General features: G+C 46.9%; 1 protein-coding gene across 1 annotated transcript; it reads left to right on the top strand.

Annotated features, from left to right (window-relative positions):
• Positions 1–10,612: 10,612 nt before the first annotated feature.
• LOC128594388 (immediate early response 3-interacting protein 1-like) lies at positions 10,613–11,033 on the top strand. The gene has a single exon (XM_053603143.1). It carries the CDS (start codon positions 10,660–10,662, stop codon positions 10,906–10,908), a length of 249 nt encoding a protein of 82 aa, XP_053459118.1. The 5' UTR covers positions 10,613–10,659; the 3' UTR covers positions 10,909–11,033.
• The last annotated feature ends 6,117 nt before the right edge of the window (positions 11,034–17,150 follow it).

Below are 17,150 nucleotides of genomic sequence, written 5' to 3'. Positions count from 1 at the left end.
GACTCACTCCTGTAATCCTAGCACTGTGGGAGGCCAGGCGGGAGGATTGCCTGAGCTCAGGAATTCAAGGAGACCAACCTGAGCAAGAGCCAGACCCCATCTCTAAAAATAGCCAGGCTTGTGGCAGCTGCCAGCTACTTGGGAGGCTGAGGCAAGAGAATTGCTTGAGTCCAGGAGTTTGAGGTTGCTATGAACTATGACGCCAGAGCACTCTACCAAGGGCAACAAAGTGAGACTCTGTCTCAAAAAATATGTATATACCTTTTAGTATTAACTGAAGTCCATATTTTATTCAGATTTTATTAGTTTTTTAGTTTTCACCTAATACCTTTTTGTCTCAAGATCCCATCCAGGTTCCCACATGATATTTAGTCCTCACGTCTCCTTAGGCTCTTCTTGATTGTGACAAATGCTCAGATTTTGTTTTTAATGACCTTGACAGTTTTGAGGAGTTTGGCTGAGTATTTTATAAGATGTCCCTCAACTGGGATTTTTCCTCCTAAATAAATTGGGACTTTGGGTCTGGAAGACCACAAAGCTGAAGAGCCATCCTCATATCATCATGGCAAGGATGAGTCCTGGCAACATGACTCTCACTGTTGCTGGCAACTGTGATCTCCTGGCTGAGGCAGTGTCTGTCTTTCTCCACTGTAAAGTGCCACCCCCAAGACTGTTCTTTTTGGATGGGTATCACTAAGACAGCCCACACTTGAGGAGCAGGAGTTATGTCCCTGGAGGATGGGGCATCTACATAAATTCTTCTGCCTGGGAAAGTTCTCTCTTCCCATTTTTTTTTTTTCTTGTTTTGGGACAGTCTCAAGCTATCACCCTGGGTAGAGTGCTGTGGCATCATAGCTCACAGCAACCTCCAACTCTTGGGCTCGAGCGATCCTTTTGCCTCAGTTTTTCTATGTTTAGTAGAAACAGGGTCTCACTTTTGCTCAGGCTGGCCTCGAGCCTGTGAGCTCAAGCAATCCACCTGCCTCCACCTCCCAAAGTACTAGGAATATAGACGTCAGCCACCGCACCGGGTGCCCATTTTTTTTTTTTTTTTTTTTTAAGATAAAGTCTCACTCTGTTGCCCTGGGTAGAGTGCTGTGGCATCAAAACTCATAACAATCTCAAATTTTTGGGCTTGAGTGATCCTCTTGCCTCAGCCTCCCCAGTAGCTGGGACTACAGGCACCCACCACAACACCGACTAGTTTTAGAGCTGGGGTCTTTAGCTCAGGCAATCCACCCACCTCACTCGGCCTCCTAGAGTTCTGGGATACAGGCATGAGCCACCGAGCCCAGCCTACTTCCCATCTATTTATTTAATCTATCTTGCCATTTATGTCAGTATGGACTCACTTTTATTTCATACTTTGGTTTAATAATACAACACTGTGTTATTCTGTTCCAACTTTGGCTCCTGTCCCTTTGAAATGCTGGAAGGAAACACATCTTTTGAGTTACTTTAGTGCTCTTCCTAGGCCAAGTTTAGACAAAAGTACCCCCAAAATTGGAAATCTAACAAGTATAGGAGTCTGGTCACCCCTCTCCTCACTTCCCCAGGCTTCACTCTTTCTCAGCCCTAGTCAGAGGGTCAGTACTGGCCCCATGTTCGCTAGATCAGCTGGTTGGATAAAGGACTTCTTTTTTTTTTTTTTTTTTTTTTGTAGGGACAGAGTCTCACTTTATGGCCCTCGGTAGAGTGCCGTGGCCTCACACAGCTCACAGCAACCTCCCCAACTCCTGGGCTTAAGCGATTCTCTTGCCTCAGCCTCCCGAGTAGCTGGGACTACAGGCGCCCGCCACAACGCCCGGCTAGGATAAAGGACTTCTTACATGTGCTTTGTAATCAAAAGATATTTCAGGGTGGCGCCTGTGCTCAATGGGTAAGGTGCTGACCCCATATACTAAGGGTGGCGGGTTCGAACACAGCCCTGGCCAAACTGCAACAAAAAATAGCCAAGCGTTGTGGCAGGCACCTGTAGTCCCAGCTACTCAGGAGGCTGAGGCAAGAGAATCACCTAAGCCCAGGAGTTGGAGGTTGCTGTGAGCTGTGACACATGGCACTCTATCAAGGGCAACAAAATGAGACTCTGTCTCTAAAAAAAAAAAAAGATATTTCATGCACCAGGTTAAAAAAACAATCTAAAAGTACATGCTCTACCCACCCTTGCAGTCTGCTGTACGGAAGCTCTACACAGCCCCCTCTGTAAACATTCACCTCAGTATTTCACATTCAGACAAGCAGAAAACTATTCTATAAAGTATTCCCAAGACAGGAAATAAGACTTAATGGGGGGCCAAGTGAGGTGACTCATGCTTATAATCCCAACATTTGGGGAGGCTAAAGTGGGAGGATCTCTTGAGCCCAGGAGTTTGAGATTAGCCTGGGTTAACAGAGCAAAACCCTAACTCTACAAAAAATTTTTCAAATTAGTCAGTGTGGTGGTATGGTCCCGTGATCCCAGCTACCCAGGGAGACTGAGGCAAGAGGATCGCTTGAGTCCAGGAGTTTGAAGATGTGGCGAGCTATGATCATACCACTGCACTACAGCCTAGATGACAGAGCATCCCTAAAAAGGAAGGGAAGGGAAGGGAAGGGAAGGGCAGACTTGGTTCCCTTGGCCTATCTAGACAATCTAGAAGCATCTCACTTTCAGAGCTTGGAAGGATGGCTGCTGGGCACAGGGTTTGGGGTCACATTGGATTGGATTCTCAGAGTTATTGCACCAGACCATCACTCTCACTAGTTATGTGGGTGAGATAAACAAAATGATATCAGCTTGGGCTCTAGTACTGTTTTTTTTGTTTTGCTTTGAGATAGTCTCACTATGTCACCCTTGGTAGAGTGCTGTGCTGTCACAGCTCACAGCAACCCCTAACTCTTGGGCTTAAGCAATTCTCTTGCCTCAGCCTCCCAAGTAGCTGGGACTATAGGCACCTGTCACAATGCCCAGCTAGTTTTTTGTTGCAGTTGTCATTGTTGTTCAGCTGGCCCAGGCAGAGTTCCAACCCACCAGCCTCGGTGTATGTGGCTGGCGCCCACCCACTGAGCTATGGACACTGAACCTGTTTGTTTTTTTGAGACAGAGTCTCACTTTGTTGCCCTCAATAGAGTGCTATGGCATCATAGCTAATAGCAACCTCAAACTCTTGGGCTCAAGCAATTCTTTTGCCTCAGCCTCCCGAATAGCTGGGACTACAGGTGCCTGCCGCAACACCCAGCTATTATTAGAGACAGGGTCTCACTCTGGCTCAGGCTGGTCTTGAACCTGTGAGCTCAGGCAATCCACCTGCCTCGGCCTCCCAAGGGCTGGGATTACAGGCATGAGCCACTGCGCCAGCTTTGCCTGGCTGTTTTTAGATGTCTCACTCTGGCTCAGGCTGGTCTCGAACTTGTGAGCTCAGGTACTCCACCCGTGTTGGCCTTGAAGAGTGCTAGGATTATAGGCATGAGCCACCGTGCTCAGCCTTCTTCTACTGTTTGATGCTTAATGGGAATTCAATTAATGGATAGAAGCTTGTGAAAATGTCAGATATTTTATAGCGGGGAAACTAAGGCTAAGAATGTTGGCTTTGATCAGAGGCACAGCTCCATACCTGCCCTGTGGCCACCCTCAGTACCCCTCTCTGCCCTTCCACGGTGATAGGGGCCCCCACACCCAGGCACCGTCCTCTCAGCCTCTGCCCTCCCCAGGTCTAGCTAGGCAGAGAGACAAGCTAGGACCTGCCCTGACCTCTTCCCCTCCACCCTGTCCCTTCCTGCTCACCATCCTCAAAAAGTTACCCAAAAAGCCCTTGTCATGCAGATTTGTGGGAGGATGCTTTGAAATCAATCCTATTATTATTATTATTGAGACAGAGTATCAAGCTGTCACCCTGGGTAGAGTACCGTGCTGTCATAGCTCACAGCAACCTCCAACTCTTGGGCTCAAGGGATCCTCTTGCCTCAGTTTTTCTATTTTTAGTAGACACAGGGGTCTTGCTTTTGCTCATGCTGATCTCAAACTCCTGAGCTCAAGCAAACCACCTGCCTGGGCCTCCCAGGGTGCTAGGATTACAGGCATGAGCCACCTCACCTGGCCTTGAAATCAACCCCTATAATTATTATTAAAGTCACCTTGTTACACACAAAGCACTGAGATTCTTCCTGAGCACTCCTACTGGACTTTTCTTTCTAGCCAAGGCCAAGGAGGGTCCCTTCTCCCCGCTCTTGTTCTCTCTCCTCCATCTCTGGAAGTTGGTTTTCTGACCCTAGAATCTCTTCTGCCCCTTTAGGCTCAGGCCATTAGTCCCTTAAAAGACAAATCCAACTTACACTTTGTAGCCATCATCTGCCCCTCCTGCCTCTCAGCCTCAGGGTGCGCTGAGCCAAGCTCACACCCAACTGGATAATCCCAGGTGAGCACTGAAGGTGGAAGCATGCCCTGGCTATGGTGGATAAAGCCTTTGAGAGGGACACCCACAAGCTGCAGGCAGGGTGCTGAAGCAGAATAGGCTGGGTGGCTGGAAGAATTATGAATTATATAACATTCTCTTCTGATGCTTGTTTAAAAACAGCCTAATGAAAAATGTGGAAGTGTGGGCGGCGCCTGTGGCTCAGTGAGTGGGGCGCGGGCCCCATATGCCGAGGGTGGCGGGTTCGGACCCAGCCCCGGCCAAACTGCAACAGAAAAATAGCCGGGCGTTGTGGCGCGTGCCTGTAGCCCAGCTGCTCGGGAGGCTGAGGCAAGAGAATCGCATAAGCCCAAGAGTTAGAGGTTGCTGTGAGCCGTGTGAGACCAGGGCACTCTACCCGAGGGCGGTACAGTGAAACTCTGTCTCTACAAAAAAAAAAGAAAAGAAAAATGTGAAAGTCACTGCCTCTGTCCCACAGCCACGAAACCTCTACCTCCAAGCAAATCCTGTCTATTAAGCTCTTATGCTGTGTTCCCACTGCCCATGGATGTCTGTCCGGGCACCTCCCAGACTGGCCCCAGAGCCCTATGGCCCAGGCCCTGTTGGGGTCTCTGAAGGATCCCTCCATTTCCACCCATCTCCTACTGTGGTTGTCAGTGCTCACTGGAGTTGGGGGAACCTCCCTGCATGTTGTTGCTCAGGATCAACACTGCACACCACCCTGGTTGGTTAGCAGGTAGCACAATTCTACCTTCAATATGTGTCCAAAATTTATCCGCCCTCTTCTCTCCACTTCCTCTGCATTGCCCTGGGCCTAGCCCATTTCCTCCCGGCTCCTCACTACCTTCCCCACCAGCCCTGAGCCCATCCATCCTGGGATCAAAGTGATGCTGTTAAATCCCGCCGCATCTCAGGGCTCCCCAGACTCTCAGAGAGAGATGGGGAGAACCGCACCCTTCCTCTTCACCCAACCCACCTTCCAGCACTTGGTGTCCTCCCACCTCAAGGTGTTTCTGGACAAAGAGGGTCTGGCCATCTGTCAGTATGAAGAGAAGGGGATAGGTCCACCCAAGTTTGTCAGAAGGATGGGATTCTGCAGAGCAGTAGCCTCTCCAAGACTGTTCTGTTCTTCCATTTCCAAAAATCACAGTTTTGTGGGGGTTTTTGGTGTTTTTTTTGAGACAGAGTCTCACTTTGTGGCCCTTGGTAGAGTGCCATGGCATCATAGCTCATAGCAACCTCAGACTCCTGGGCTCAAGCAGTTCTCTTGCCTCAGCCTCCCAAGTAGCTAAGTAGCTGGGACTACAGACGTCCACCACAATGCCCGGCTATTTTTTTTTTTTTTTTGCAGTTTTTTTTTGGCCAGGGCTGGATTTGAACCTGCCACCTCCGGCATATGAGGCTGGCGCCCTACTCCTTTGAGCCACAGGTGCCGCCCTATTTTTTTTTTTTTAAGAGATGGGGTCTTGGCTCGGTGCCTGTGGCTCAAGCGGCTAAGGCGCCAGCCACATACACCTGAGCTGGCAGGTTCGAATCCAGCCTGGGCCCGCCAAACAGCAATGACGGCTGCAACCAAAAAATAGCCGGGTGTTGTGGTGGGCGCCTGTAGTCCCAGCTACTTGGGAGGCGAAGACAGGAGACTCTCTTGAGCCCAGGAGTTTGAGGTTGCTGTGAGCTATGATGCCCACAGCACTCTACCCAGGGCAACAGCTTGAGGCTCTGTCTCAAAAAAAAAGAGACGGGATCTTGGTCAGGCTGGTCTTGAATTTGTGAGCTTAAGCAATCCACCTGCCTTGGCCTCCCAGGGTGCTGGGATTACAGGCCTGAACCACCGTGCCCAGCCCCAAATCACAGCTTTATACATGAAAGTTCAAAGCAAAAACCATGTTAACCCTTATCTTAAACAATAATAATCAGCATAACCCACCACCCAAACAAGATTTCTTTTTTTTTTTTGAGACTGTCTCAATTTTGTTGCCCTTGGTAGACGCTGTGATGTCATAGCTCACAGCATCTGAAAACACATGTAGTGAGAATAAGATGGAGTCAGTCAGGCTGGGGCCAACATGACACAGCTGGTCTGGTCGGTTCAGGTCCCAAGTGACCTTTACCTCCTGTCTCCCATTCTTACTGTTTTGTAAATTTAGCTCCGACCTTAATCAAAAGATAGGAGAGATCTTTTCCCTCTCCTTGGTCCTTATTTGTCCACAACTCCTGCTACACCCTCCTCCATCATGGTTCTTGTCCAGTCCTTTTCAACTGACTTTGGCTCCATTGCCTAGGGGTTTGAATTTGCCCCTAGCTGTGTCCCCAAAGCCAATGCAGTTGACATTAATATATATTTGCTGGATGAGTAAACGTATGTATATTCCACCAGAGGCCTCTCATCTAGTATGTCCCAACTTAAATACATTTTTCCCAAAAACATGCCCCTCCACTTGCATTATCTATTGTAATTAAAGTAATCCCACCCTCCACTCAGACCCCTGAGGCAGAAACTACAAAGATTCCATTAGAGGCTAAATAGCCAACAGGTCTAGAACCAGACTTCCTGGGTCCAAACACCACATCAGTTACCAATCCACTTGCATGAAGTTGACATTGGCTACTCCAAGATGGACATTTCATCTTTTTTTTTTTTTTTAGAGACAGAGTCTCACTTTATCGCCCTCAGTAGAGTGCTATGGCGTCACAGCTCACAGCAACCTCAAACTCTTGGGCTTAAGCGATTCCTTTTTTTTTTTTTGTAGAGACAGAGTCTCACTTTATGGCCCTTGGTAGAGTGCCGTGGCCTCACACAGCTCACAGCAACCTCCAACTCCTGGGCTTAAGCGATTCTCTTGCCTCAGCCTCCCAATCAGCTGGGACTACAGGCACCCGCCACAACGCCCAGCTAACTTAAGCGATTCTTTTGCCTCAGCCTCCTGAGTAGCTGGGACTACAGGCGCCTGCCACAATGCCTGGCTATTTTTGTTGTTGTTGTTGTTGCAGTTTGGCCGGGACGGGGTTCAAACCCACCACCTTCAGTATATAGGGCCGGAGCCCTACTCACTGAGCCATAGGCGCTGCTCAGACATTTCATCTCAACTTCCCACTCCCACAAAAACCTACCTCCCGAGAGAGAGTGTGGCCACTGGTAATTCATATTTATCTATTTTTTTGAGATAGAATCTCATTCTGTCACCCTGGGGAGAGTACCGTAACATCATAGCTCACAGCAAACTCAAACTCCTAGGCTTAAGCAATCCTCATGCCTTCACCTTCAAAGTAGCTAGGATTACAGCCACCTGCCACATGCCCAGCTAATTTTTCTATCTTTAGTGGAGATGGGGGTCTCGCTCTTGCTCAGGGTGGTCTCAAACTAATGAGCTCAGGTGATTCACCTGCCTCGGCCTACCAGAGTGCTAGGATTACAGGTGTGAGCCACTCACTGCACCTGGCCTGGTAAAACACACTTTAAATAAGAACATCACAGGGGCGGTGCCTGTGGCTCAAGGAGTAGGGCGCCAGCCCCATATACGGGGAGTGGCGGGTTTAAGCCTGGCCCCGGCCAAAATTGCAAATAAATAAATAAGCACATCACTGTCCACCAAAATGGTGGAAGTCTGCACACCGCAGTATACTCTACTTTGATGGGAAGGTCACATCAAAAATTCTTAAAAGAAGCCCTGTACAGTGGGTTGGTAACCCCTAAAAATATGTATCTACATCCTACTCCCCAGAACTTGTAAATGTGACCTTTTTTTAGAAATAGGATCTTTGCCAATGTAATTAAGTATCTCAAGAAGAGTTTATCCTGGATTTAGGGCAAACCTAATCCAGTGACAGGTGTCATTACAAGAGACAGGCAGCAGGGAATTTGAAGCACGCATACAGGGAAGAGGATATGAAAATAAAGGCAAAGTGGGCGGCGCCTGTGGCTCAGTCGGTAAGGCGCCGGCCCCATATGCCGAGGGTGGCGGGTTCAAACCCAGCCCCGGCCAAACTGCAACAAAAAATAAAAATAGCTGGGCGTTGTGGCGGGCGCCTGTAGTCCCAGCTACTCGGGAGGCTGAGGCAAGAGAATCGCTTAAGCCCAGGAGTTGGAGGTTGCTGTGAGCCGTGTGAGGCCACGGCACTCTACCGAGGGCCATAAAGTGAGACTCTGTCTCTATAAAAAAAAAAAAAAAAAAAAAAAAAGAAAATAAAGGCAAAGAAGAGGGACCTGTGCTATCCACAAGCCCAGGAGCTCCAAGGATTGCCAGGAAGCACTAGAAGCCAGGAGAGGGGTGTGGAGCAGATTCTCCTGGAGAGGCTACAGGGGAAACCAACCTTAGTGACATCTGATGTCAGACTTTCTGCCTCCCGAACTATGAAGCAATCTGTTTTTATTGTATTAAACCACCAGCTGTGGTAATTTGTCATGGGAAGAACTGGTACTCAAGAAAAATGACATCTGAAAGAACACTGTCCTCCTTATTTGGACTTCAAAAAACAAGTGCAGCCGATGCTGCTGTTTCTCTGTGAGGAATGAGAAACATCAGACTGGGCTGGAGACATCTTTAGTCAAACATTTAAGTACCTATAATGGGCAAAAGACCATGTTAGATACCTAATCATCGTGAATTCAAGTTTGATTGCCACCAGACCATCAGTCATTTAAAGTGGTATCATTTCTGGCTCGGCACCTGTAGCCCAGTGGTTATGGCGCCAGCCACATACACTGAAGGTGGCAGGTTTGAACCCATCCCAGGCCAGCTAAACAACTGCAACAAAAATAGCTGGGTGTTGTGGCAGGCACCTGTAGTCTCAGCTACTCAGGAGGCTGAGGCAAGAGAATCGCTTAAGCCCAAGAGTTTGAGGTTGCTGTGAACTGTGATGCCGTGGCTCTCTACTGAGGGCGACATAGTGAAACTCTGTCTCAAAAAAATAAATAAAAATAAAGTGGTATCATTTCCCATAAGTAGAGAAATACCCCCACTGGTAGGGAACACAGAGGAAAGGGCTGGGAAAATTTGAGTGCAACTATGGTGACTTTTCCTTGAACATTCAAAAGGAAAAAAGAGGCGCCAGTGGCTCAGTGAGGATAATAAAGTGATCTGATCATAGGACTAAGAGACTGGCCAAAAGTATAGAGTTAAATACAGTGGTCATATATGCTCCAATTTGTTTTTTCTTTCTGCTTCTTAGTCCTGAGATAACATATTGAGTTGTTTGGTTTTTTTAGAGACAGAGTCTCATTTTATTGCCCTCGGTAGAGTGCTGTGGCATCACAGCTCACAGCAACATCCAGATCAGTTTGGTTAAACAGCTATGTGTCATTTTATAAGCTGGCATTGCAGATAAGACTGGCATCTAATACAGGAGGGTCATAATTTCTTTATTTTTGAACCATGTTTTTCTCCGTCTAATTTTATTTTTTTTGAGACAGTCTCATTACATCGCCTTTGGTAGAGTGCTGTGGTATCACAGCTCACAGCAACCTCCAACACTTGGGCTTAAATGATTCTCTTGCCTCAGCCTCCCAAGTAGCTGGGACTATAGGCACCCGAGACTCTGTCTCAAAAAAAAAAAAAAAAAAAAGAAAGAGAGAAATCAAGGAGAGAGAAAAATGTTTCAAATTTTGTTTACAAGTACATACATTACTGAAAGCTATAATTAGCTCAAAAGACAGAAAAGAGTTTTCTTGACTTCTAGAAAATAGAACACAGAAAGAATTAGTAATTTTTTTTGAGACTTTCATTATGTGGTCCTTGGCAGAGTGCTGTGGCGTCACCGCTCACAGCAACCTCAAACTGTTGGGCTTAAGCAATTGTCTTGCCTCAGCCTCACAAGTAGGTGGGACTACAGAGGCCTGCCACAACATCTGGCTATTTAAAGACAGGGGCCTCGCTCTTGCTGAGGGTGGTCTCAAACTCGTAAGCTCAAGCCATCCACCCACCTTGGCCTCCCAGAGTGCTAGAGTTACAGGTGTGAGCCACCACACCTGGCTGAATCAGCAATGTTTTAGACAAAACGTCATAAAAAAATTAGTTCAGTCTTGTGTAATTAATTTCTGTTCTGTGTTAGCTTTCTAATGAAAGTCCTGGAAAAGTTTTTACTCTAAGAGTATATGATCTCCAAGGTTATCAGAAATTTGTATTCAAGAGAATTTGTCAACCTTTTCATTACTTTCCTTGAAGGATAAACTTTGGACTTAGCCAGTTACAAAAAACCAGTCCTCTGGGGTGGTGGCGGCAGCGGCGAGAGAGGAATCGGGGAATTAAGCTTTGGGCAGCTCCAGACAACCATGGCCTTCACCCTGTACTCCCTGCTGCAGGCAGCCCTACTCTGCGTCGACGCCATCGCTGTGCTACACGAGAAGCAATTCCTTAAGAACATTGGCTGGGGAACAGACCAGGGAATTGGTGGTTTCGGAGAGGAGCCAGGAATTAAATCTCAGCTGGTGAACCTTATTCGGTCTGTAAGAACCGTGATGAGAGTGCCATTGATAATAGTAAACTCAATTGCAACTGTATTACTTTTATTATTTGGGTAAACATCAGTGGAGGAAATGGAGACTCAGAAGAAGTGTTGGCAGAAGTTACTACTTCAGTCATTGGAATATTCGTATTTTAGCAGGCTGACCTTGCACTTGACAAAAATGTAAAGCAGACAATAAAACCAGAGTTCCTTTATATCTTATTTTTTTTTGATGTTGCACTTGCACTTTCATTATAAAAAGATCAGATCACCAGATGCAGTAACTTTCGAGGACTGGAATACATTTGGTTGCTGACTGTTAATAATAGTTAATGCTCTGGTAAAGATTACTAAAAGGGTGCAGGACTGTTCCTTCTGTTTTGTTTAGAAATTTTTCTATCTCTTGGGCGGCGCCTGTGGCTCAAGGAGTAGGGCGCCGGTCCCATATGCCGGAGGTGGCGGGTTCAAACCCAGCCCCGGCCAAAAAGAAATTTTTCTATCTCTCACTTCTCAGGGATGAATTTTTTTTTTTTTTTTTGTAGAGACAGAGTCTCACTTTATGGCCCTCAGTAGAGTGCCGTGGCCTCACACAGCTCACAGCAACCTCCAACTCCTGGGCTTAAGCGATTCTCTTGCCTCAGCCTCCCGAGTAGCTGGGACTACAGGTGCCCGCCACACGCCCAGCTATTTTTTTTGTTTGTTTGTTTTTGTTATAGTTCAGCTGGGGCTGGGTTTGAACCCGCCACCCTCGATATATGGGGCCGGCGCCTTACTGACTGAGCCACAGACGCCGCCCCGAAGCATGTTCATGCTGGATAAGTTGTTTATTTTGTTTTGTTTTTATGCCTTAGACCATCTTGTGAGATTACTTGCCCAGCCCATAATACAGTTTTATGCAGAAAGGTTAAAACTATGTAAATGGATTTTGTGGAAATTTTCAGTTATAATATTTTAAAGAGGTTGAATGGCATCTTTATTTGTAAATAAAATTGGATTTCCAAGTCAAGCACTTGAGTACCTTAAAAAAAAAAAAAAGAAAAAAAAACTTTTTCTGAGATGCATCAAACATTATTACTGATGGTGGCACCCATCAGTGGATAGGATGCTGGCAACATGTACCGGGGCTGGTGGGTTCGAACCCAGCCCCAGCCTTCTAAAACAAAAAAATAACCGACATTGGCTCGGCGCCTGGGCTCAACTGGCTAAGGCGCCAGCCACATACACCTGAGCTGGCAGGTTCGAATCCAGCCCAGGGCCCTCCAAACAACAATGACAGCTGCAACCAAAAGATAGCCGGGCATTGTGGTGGGCGCCTGTGGTCCCAGCTACTTGGGAGGTGGAGGCAGGAGAATTGCTTGAGCCCAGGAGTTTGAGGTTGCTGTGAGCTGTGATGCCATGGCACTCTACCCAGGGCGATGGCTTGAGGCTCTGTCTCAATAAATAAATAAATAACTGACATTATGGCATGTGCCTGCAGTCCCAGCTATTAAAGAGCTGAGGCAAGAGAATCTCTTGAGCCCAAAAGTTTGAGGTTGCTGTGAGCTGTGATGCCACTCTACCAAGGGCAACAAAGTGAGGCTCTGTCTCAATTTAAAAATATTATTACTGGGCGGCGCCTGTGGCTCAAGGAGTAGGGTGCCGGTCCCATATGCCGGAGGTGGTGGGTTCAAACCCAGCCCTGGCCAAAAACCACAAAAAAAATATATATATATATTATTACTGACAACAAATACTAAGACAGACTGATATTTTATAATATTAGAACATATGTGTATATATAAACATAATCCACAGAAAACTAATCACCATTTCATATGTGACAATATTTCCTATACAGCTTTTTTTTTTAGGACACATTAAAATTTGCTTTAATACTTCTTTGGGGAAAAAATATCACACTTTTAGTGAATGAACAAGAAACATTTTTACGGTAGCAGTAGGCTATTATTTTTATCTACCATGCCATGAATTCATAGGGAAGAGGTTCTAGTAGCTCAGGGAGGCACCTTGCCATTGAATACGACAAAGTGTTGATTGACTTTTGAATTCATGGAAAATAGGTTCCAGTACCTTGTATCACTGTTACATGGGGACTATTGGTTATCCTGTGTGCTGTGCTGTACACCTATTATGCCTTGAGCTCATGAGGAATACATAGGTTCTTGCACCTAAAAACATGGGTCCACTGGTACTCCTGTGGGCTATGTTATATGCTTATTATGCCACGAATTCATGGGGAATGGGTTCCAGGAGCTCAGGCTCCTTTCGGTTAGTTCTCACAAAGTGGGTTTCTCTGGGTGGCGCAGGCTGGCGCTTCAGTTGAACCCAGGTACCTTTCTCTTTGGCTTCCTTTTTTTTCTGATCATTTTCCTTTATGTGTTTCAGGAAGCTATCTCTGCTCTTAAGAGTGCATAATATGCTCCATACAAACATTAATCCTCTTGGCAAAAATCTTGCCCTTAGCTTGTTTGTTTACAACAATGCCAACAGCATGCTGGGTAACACTGTAGACCTTCCAGTTTTGCCATGGTAACATCTGTGTGGCATGCCTTTTTGAACAGTACCCATTCTATTGATGTCTACAATATCTCTTTTCTTGTAGAGTCTCATATATATATGGCCAAAGGAACAACTCCATGTTTTCTAAAGGCCTAGAGAACACATATTGGGTGCCTCCCCTCTTTCCTTCTGTGTTTGCCATTTTGGTGAATTACTGGAAGATGGCGTCTCCAGCCGAAAGGAAGCTTCTTATTCCTATACAGTTTTAACACACCAAATAAGCCTAACATGTCTTTCTCAGACTTTCAGTAGTCTTAATATTTCAAAAAGACCAAACTTAGAGATTTTATTTTAGAAGGTTTGTCAAATACCAAAGGCTTAATAGGATCACAAGTCAAAAGATTCCAAAGGCAAGTTAAAGGGATGTAGGTGTAAACCTTAATACTTTTAAAGTTCAGTCTTCTCTAGTTAGCCAAAACCCAAATACAAACAACACAGGGTCGGTTGTTTTTTTTTTCAGGCCAGTTACTAAAAAAAGGTAAAAAAAAAAAAAAAAAAAAAAAAAACAACAACAAAAAAAACTTCCTGTGATGTGATTTTTTATTTTTATTTTTATTTTTTTGAGACAAATTCTCACTTTGTCACTCCTGGTAGAGTGCTACGATGTCATAGCTCACAGCAACCTCAAACTCTTGGGCTCAAGCAATTCCCTTGCCAAGTAGCTGGGACTACAGGCACCTGCCACAACACCTATTCTTAGAGGCAATTTAGAGCTATCTTTAGAGGCAAGGGTCTTGCTCTGCCTCAGGCAGGTCTGGAACCTGTGAGCTCAGACAATCCACCAGCCTTGGCCTCCCAGAGTGCTGGGATTACAGGCGTGAGCCACCTCACCCAGTCTGTAGTCAGTGTGATTTTTTTTTTTTTTGAGACAGAGTCTCAAGCTGTCTCCCTAGGTAGAGTGCCCTAGCATCACAGCTCACAGCAACTTCCAATTTTGGGGCTCAAGCAATTCTCTTGCCTCAGCCTCCCAAGTAGCTGGGACTACAGGCGCCCGCCACAATGCCCAGTTATTTTTTGTTGTTGTTCTTTTTTTTTTTTTGTAGAGACAAGAGTCTCACTGTACCGCCCTTGGTAGAGGTAGAGTGCCATGATGTCACAGGACTCACAGCAACCTCCAGCTCTTGGGCTTACGTGATTCTCTTGCCTCAGCCTCCCGAGCAGCTGGGACTACAGGCGCCCGCCACAACGCCTGGCTATTTTTTGGTTGCAGTTTGGCCGGGGCCGGATTCAAACCCACCACCCTCGGCATATGGGGCCGGCGCCCTACTCACTGAGCCACAGGTGCCGCCCTTTGTTGTTGTTCTTGTTGCAGTTGTCGTTGTTGTTTTAGCAGGCCAAGTCTGGGTTCAAACCTGCCAGCCTCAGTGTATGTGGCCAGCACCCTACCCACTGAGCTACAGGCACTGCCTATAGTGTGCTTTATTTTTATTTATTTATTTATTTTTGAGACAGTCTCACTATGTCGCCCTCAGTAGAGTGATATGGTGTCACAGCTCACAGCAACGTCAAACTCTTGGGCTTAAGGGATTCTCTTGCTTCAGCCTCCCAAGTAGCTGGGACGACAGGTGCCCACCACTATGCCCAGCTATTTTTGTTGTTATTGTTGTTGCACTTGTCATTGTTTAGCTGGCCCAGGCGGGGTTCGAACTCACCAGCCTAGGTATATATAGCTGGCGATGTAACCACTGTGATTCAGGCACCGCCTGTAGTGTGATTTTTATTATTTATTTATTTATTTATTTATTGTTTAGAGACAGAGTCTCACTTTGTCACCCTCGGTAGAGTACCGTGGTGTCACAGCTCACAGCAAACTCCAGCTCTTGGGCTTAGGGGATTCTCTTGCCTCAGCCTCCCGAGTAGCTAGACTGCAGGCGCCCACCACAACGCCTGGCTATTTTTTTTTGTTGCAGTTTGGCTGGGGCCGGGTTCGAACCTACCGCCCTTGGTGCCCTACTCACTGACCCACAGGCACCGCCCTGTAGTGTGATTTTTTTTTTCTTTTTTTTTTGTAGAGACAGAGTCTCTACGGCCTTCAGTAGAGTGCCATGATGTCACAGGACTCACAGCAACCTCTAGCTCTTGGGCTTCCGCGATTCTCCTGCCTCAGCCCTCCAAGCAGCTGGGATTACAGGCGCCCGCCACAACGCCGGGCTATTTTTTGGTTGCAGTTCAGCTGGGGCTGGGTTTGAACCCGTCACCCTCGGAATATGGGGCCGGCGCCTTACTCACTGAGCCACAGGCACCGCCCTGTAGTGTGATTTTTTAATTAAAGGAAACAGATAACTAAATTTTATAAATCATAGCCAACTGCACATTCCTTTACAAATTTCCTTTTATTAGTTCTATTCAACCTGCACAGATAATCTACAAGCATGCTAAACTTTCTGTTTGGGGGGCGCAACCTCCAGCTCCTGGGCTTAAGTGATTCTCTTGCCTCGGCCTCCCGAGTAGCTGGGATTACAGGCGCCCACCACAACACCCAACTATTTTTTGTTGCAGTTGTCATTGTCGTTTTAGCAGGTCCAAGCTGGGCTTGAACCCACCAGCCGTGTACGTGGCCAGTGCCATAACTACTGAGCTATAGGTGCCAAGTCTCTCTTTCTTTCTTTCTTTCTTTATTAGAAACGGGGTTCTCACTTTTGCTCAGGCTGGTCTTGAACTTGTGAGCTCAAGCTATCCACCTGCCTCAGCCTCCCAAGGTGCTAGGATTACACGCATGAGCCACTATGCCGGCCTCACTGTATTGCCCTGGGTAAAGTGCCCTGGCATTGTCATAGCTCACAGCAACCTCAAACTCTTGGGCTCAAGTGATCCTCTTGCCTCAGCCTCCTGAGGAGCTGGAACCACAGGCATCCACCACAACCCCAGCTAGTTTTCTATTATTTCTTTTCTTTTTTTTTTGAAACAGTCTCACTGTCACCCTTGGTAGAGTGCCATGGCATCATAGCTCAGAGCAACCTCAAACTCTTGGGCTTAAGCAATTCTCTTGCCTCAGGCTCCCAAGTAGCTGGGACTACAGGTGCCCGCCACAACACCTGGCTATTTTTTTTTGCTCAAGCTGGTCTTGAACCTGTGAGCTCAGGCAATCCACCTGCCTCGGCCTCCCAGAGTGCTAGGATTATAGGCATGAGGCACCTCGTCTAGTTTTTCCTATTTTTTTGGTTGCAGTTCAGCCAGGGCCGGGTTTGAACCTGCCACCCTCAGTATATGGGGCTGGCGCCCTACCGACTGAGCCACAGGCACCGCCCAGTTTTTCCTATTTTTTAGTAGAGATGGGATCTTGTCTTGCTCAGGCTGGTCTAGAACTCCTGAGTTTTTTTTTTTTATTGTTGCTCTCAGTAGGGTGCTGTGGCATCACAGCTCACAACAACTTCCAGTTCTTGGGCTAGGGCAATTCTCTTGCCTCAGCCTCCCGAGTACCTGGGACTACAGGCACCCGCCACAACGCCCGGCTATTTTTGTTGTGGTTGCCACTGCTGTTTTTAGCTGGCGGAGGCTGGGTTCGAACCTATCACCCTTGGTATATGGGGCCAGCATCCTACCCACTGAGCCACAGGCGCCACCCTAGAACTGCTATGTTTTAATCAATCCTCCCACCTTGGTCTCCCAGACTGCTAGGAATCCAGGTGTGAGCCATTGACCTAGATAGCTTATTTTTTCTATTTTGCAATTTCCTATCCACGATGCCACCTGACGAAAAAGTCAAAACATAATTCAAGACAGTGCTGACTAAGCTTCAAAGGGACAAACACATTTCAG

The sequence above is a fragment of the Nycticebus coucang genome, chromosome 9 (assembly GCF_027406575.1).
Source record: "Nycticebus coucang isolate mNycCou1 chromosome 9, mNycCou1.pri, whole genome shotgun sequence".
NCBI lineage: Eukaryota > Metazoa > Chordata > Mammalia > Primates > Lorisidae > Nycticebus > Nycticebus coucang.
Note: the sequence above shows the minus strand (reverse complement) of the source record. Positions and strands in the feature narration are given on the sequence as shown.

What these genes read in the sequence shown, in the direction of transcription:
- LOC128594388 (XM_053603143.1), top strand. Translation starts at nt 10,660, where the DNA reads ATGGCCTTCACCCTGTACTCCCTGCTGCAGGCAGCCCTACTCTGCGTC.